The 5,016-nt window shown below is 47.4% G+C and overlaps 1 protein-coding gene across 4 annotated transcripts in view; it reads left to right on the plus strand.

The window, feature by feature from the left end:
* SCAPER (S-phase cyclin A associated protein in the ER) overlaps nt 1-5,016 on the plus strand; it is a 364,249-nt gene that overhangs the window by 31,479 nt on the left and 327,754 nt on the right. For all 4 annotated transcript variants that reach the window (XM_019533358.1, XM_019533360.1, XM_019533359.1 and 1 more), the window contains one exon: nt 1,613-1,683. In XM_019533358.1, the coding sequence (XP_019388903.1) occupies nt 1,613-1,683 (71 nt within the window). The remainder of the gene's footprint in view (nt 1-1,612; nt 1,684-5,016) is intronic.

Below are 5,016 nucleotides of genomic sequence, written 5' to 3' on the forward strand. Positions count from 1 at the left end.
CACCTGGGGAGGAACAACTGGCACCATACCTACAGGTTAGGGAACTCCCCTCTTGTCAGCACGGAGGCGGAAAAGGATCTTGGGGTCATCGTTGTTTCAGAGGAGGTTAGATGAACATCTTGCTGGGGTCGTTTGACCCCAGTACTCTTTCCTGCCATGGCAAGGGGTTGAACTACATGATCTGCTCAGGTCCCTTCCAACCCTAGAAACTATGAAACTATGAAATCTGTGTGGGGGAAGGGGCAGGGTGGGGGAATTGTGCCCCCACAATGAGGTAGGGAGTAGGGCTGGGGCAGGGGTGGGTGCTGCCCAGCCAGGGCAGGGTACAGGGCAGAGGCGCGGGTAGATGGGGTGAGGCAGCTCCCATTGCTCCAGGGGATGGGGTGAGGCAGCTCCCATTGCTGCATGCACCCCTTGGGGGTGGGGCACGTGCCCCCTGGATCTGGCACAAGTAGCACAAGTAGGCTGCCCACTGCAGATTTGGGGCATTGGCCTTTTCCCAGTGTGGAGCTGGTCCGGAGCTATGGAAGGGGCAGGTGGTGATGGTGCTGGGAGGCGGGGTGGGAGGGCTATGGGGTGGGCTACACAGCCACTCCAAAATTTTCTGTAGCCCCCCTTTCTCTCTCCCAGTGTTGCCTACTGCTCCACCCTGCTGCTATCCGCCCTGAACACAAACCCTTCCTATTTGCAGCCACCGGAAATTACAATGTTATAATTGAGTGGCAGAGCAAAATATGACTTGGCCCATAGCATGTTATTTGCTCAATATTGTTGCACATGTGCCAGCCAAGTTTGGGAGTCTGCCATAAGACCACTGATGTCTTTCCTTTCTCCACATCTTGAAAGAAGGGTGTAAACCCACTATCTAGCTGTTTAAACAGTTCAGGAAAAAATAGCAGCTAAGCAATTACATTTGTTTTCCAAGAAAATGTCTCTTATTTCAATTTCACAACAAATATTGGAATTAAATAAACAACAAATAAAACTTAACAACATTGAGATTTTTTTCATGGTACAATGATTTCTTTGAAAATATGATGCATTTTGGCATTTGGTCATAACGACCTGATAGTCAGACAAACAGACCCCATTTGTAAGAAAAAAAATTCTGTCTTGTGTTCATATTTGCCAACTTTTTAAACTATTTCTTCCATCATTTCCTTCAGTTAGAACTGATGAAAATGTATAATTCAGTATGTACAATTGGGGAAATGTTTCTTAGTTGTTTGAGTGATGTTTTAACCATGATGGTCCAGGAAATAAGCAAAAGCCAAGTATTTTTGTGGATGATATCTTTTATTGGAGCAACTTCATGGTTGGGGTAGATCGAAACAAGCTTTCAAATGCTGGGCATTCTTCTGCAGGTCATGCACAGAAATACTTCTTAATTTGTAGTCAGTCCCATTATCTTTTATGCACTGTTAACAGCACGCAACAAGTTGGGGGGGGGGTTATATTTTAGAATATTATGTCTATTTCAAATAGATAGTTAGACAATGAAGATTCTGCCTTGAGCAGGGGATTGGACTGGATGACGTTCTGAGGTCCTTTCCAGGCCTATTTTTTCTGTAATTCTGTGATTGCTGATGAAATTTATTTGTTCTGTTCATAGGAAAGTCTAAAGGGCACATAGGTGGAAAATCCAAGAGAGCAAATCAAGGGACACACAAAACTGCAAAACAGGTAGGTATGCATGCTTAGCTTTTTCAGTTGGTTTCAATGCTGTACAGGCAGTGCTTGACTTACAATTTTTTGAGGTACAATGAACAGCACTTATGACCTTTATAGATTGACACCATGTTTTGAGGTTTCAGTGTGGGTTTCTACTTTATGATGCTGGATACAGTTGCATCCAGCTGGCAAGTCTGGAAGGGGCTGCGGGGGCAGATCAATGCCCCCACAGCAAAGGAGGGATTCGGGCTGGGACAGAGGCTGGGGTAAGAGCTGCCTGGCTGGGGCAGGGGGGCTCAGGATGAAGGTGTAGCTCATCTGAGGGGTGTGGAGGGGGTGGCTCCCACCACTGCGTCCCGTTGTTCTGGGAGCTGCTCGTCTGGGAGGACACCGGAAGGGGAGCATGTGCCCCAGGGTCTGCGTGGGGTGGGCAGTGCTGGGGTGCACTGCGCTTCAGGCAGGCATGGCAGCACTGGGAGTGGGGGCTATGCTCTGCTGCTGCTTGCCCCACCAGGGTGGGGTAGACGTGGGACAGAACCGCTGTACTGCCTCTGGATGAGCGGCTCGCAGTGGCGGGAGCCACCCCCACTGCACCTCCTGGATGAGTTGCAGCTCTGTCCCATCCTGGCTGGGCGAGTGATAGGAAGCAAGGGGTGGGGGGCATGTGCTCCTGGATCAGGGTGAGATGGGTGGTGGAGTGGGGGCAATGGTGGGGCTGCAGCCACCCAAAAATTCGCCATAGTGGGGGCGATGGTGGGGCTGCAGCCACCCAAAAATTCTCCATAGCCCCCACCACCCACCCGGAGTGCAGCGTGGTGCAGCCGCAGCCCCACCCGTGCCGCACAGATCCAGGGGCACATGTCCCCCCACCCCGTGCCCTCCCAGACGAGTGGTGGGAACAGTGGTGGGAGATGAGCAGCTCCCATGCCAATGGCACGCAGCGATGGGAGCTGCCCCACCCGCTCCCTGTGCCTCCCAGATGAGCTGCGCCGTTGTTTGATGCCCTCCTGTCCCAGCTGGGCAGCACTTGTCCCAGCCCCAGCCCTGACCCCTCCTTTACTGCAGTGGTGTTGATCTACCCTCCGCACCCCTTTCCTTCCCCTTTTCTCTTGCAGATTTACCAGCTGGATGCAGCTGTATTGTGTGTGGTGAAGGAACCAATCACTTATTTATAACAGTGTAACTATAGAAAATTGGTTTTGAGTTGCAATGTTTCCACTTAAGACCAGTTTTCAGGAACCAATTGTATTGCAAGTCTAAGGACTGTCTGTAACTGAAACTTTAAATGTTATGAAATAGATGTAATACTCCATTAACTGAATATTGTGTTATAGATGTATCTATATCTAAGTATAAAAAACTTTGAAAGAACAAGCCAATTAACATGGAAGTTAAAATGCTAGAATGGAAGTTGCTTCAGCAGTCTAAATTCCTCCTTTTGTGTGTATGCATTTATAATACAGTCTTTAAATGATCACATATGACCTTTTCTTGTGGGATCTGTGCCTTATGTAGTGCACTGACTGAATGATACCTAATGCTCTAGGTGGCTTTGTTTTTGGGAGAACAGGAGAGAGATTGAGGAAGGAGGACCCTGGAGTCACTACACTGGCTGTCCTACACCCAGCTTTCTTCCTCATCTCCTGCAGTCATGGTCACATCTTTAACTCTGCTGCAGTATTAGTGATGGGCACATATGTGGACTTTACTAAAACTGCCATAGTCACCATCCTCAATGCTTCATCAAACTGCAGGAAGGGCAGGGCCCTCACGTAGAATCTCCTATCCATTTTGCTGGCGATTGCCATGACTGTTGGCTGTGAGATCTCCATTCCCTTTTCTGTCCCTTACTCTACTGTTTCAAGCTGGTCTCCCTTCTCAGTCCTCCTCTGCTGAGCAAGCATGATCTTACCCTTTGCCAAATGTTCTCTTTCTACCAGAAAGTTACCACTCAGTTGCTGGCATTGCTGCTCGTGTAGGTAACCAGTTTATGATCCTTTTATTGGGTAATAGTTTGTTGGTGGAGCCTCTGTACTTCCTCTTCCAGGCAGTAGGGCCCAGTTTTCTTTTATTAAAGGGAAAACCTTCTTGATTTTAGGCCCTAATCCTGAAGTCTGATCTATAGAGGGTAGAATCTTGTTAAAGTAACTGAGGCTTCATGTAAGTGGGTTTACATGTACAGGTCTAGTTGGGCAAAGGTACTATCTTCTTCACTATCAGTATTTAGTTTAATTAGCTATGCTGGGAGGTTATGAAAATATTGAGAATTCAGATGTACCTTTTCTGTTGTGATCCTGCAGGCTTGCATTGAAGTGTTGCACAAGTGTTGGATTGTAGAAAGGTAGAAGCCAGGTGGATACAAAATGGAAGGGCTTTTCTGATTTTTAGTCTCCAAAGTAAGAGAGAAATGAACCCAGAAATTGCCTCTGCTGTGTTAAACTTGGACAAATAAAACTTTTAATAACTCCTTCCCATGATCTTATCAGTATAATCTTCCTCTTGGCAGGATGTTGGCATATTTACTATCAAGAATTTATTGGCACCAACAGAATAAACATAAGCTTCATAACTCCCAGGACAGCTGCTTTTAGCAGACAAAGGGATAACTTAGTTTTCCTATGTAAAAAACTGAATCTGTATTCACGTCTTTTCATGCTTCAGTTTAAAAAACACAGAGAGGATGTCCACAGTGAAGTCAAAGACATGACTGTAAATCATGCAGGCATAATTGAGCTAAACTAAAAGCTGGCTAACTGGGTACTGGTAACAGTGCAGTTGCATCAACACAGAATTCAGCTGAAGTCTGGCCAGCTTCTTAGGTGGGGTTTGCAGTTGCACTAAGCTGCAGGCTGCCAGGGCTACAATGTATTAGTACCTGAGCTGTCTAGTTTAAAACTAGGCTGGGTCTACCTGACGTGCAGTCACACTTGGACTGCAAACTGGGCATATTCAGTTTTCAAAAAAAGCCCAAGATTTATTGTATGTTTACAAGCACCTGTGAATGATTTTGCGCTTTAATAAATTGCACCAGTATTTAATAGGCCTGTGTGAAGTGGCTAGTATTTGCTTTGGATTCAGATTTGGCCTGTTTGGGGGACAGTGATTCGATTTGGTGATTCGAATCACTGTCCCGATTTCAATTTGGCTGAATCTGATTTGGAGATTTGGCTGCTTCCAAATTGGCCAGGCCCATCCCCCGCCTCTCTCCCAGCCTGGCAATGGCTGCCCTGGGCACTTGGGGCGGGGGGGGAGCCTCAATTCACCAGGTGCTGCTGGGTGGGGGGGCGATCCCTGCTGCCCCCAACTGCACCACACTGTGTGGGGGGTTCTACATTAGCCCCCCTC

The sequence above is a fragment of the Crocodylus porosus genome, unplaced genomic scaffold (genome assembly GCF_001723895.1).
Source record: "Crocodylus porosus isolate Cpor-Errol unplaced genomic scaffold, CroPor_comp1, whole genome shotgun sequence".
Taxonomy (NCBI): Eukaryota; Metazoa; Chordata; order Crocodylia; family Crocodylidae; genus Crocodylus; species Crocodylus porosus.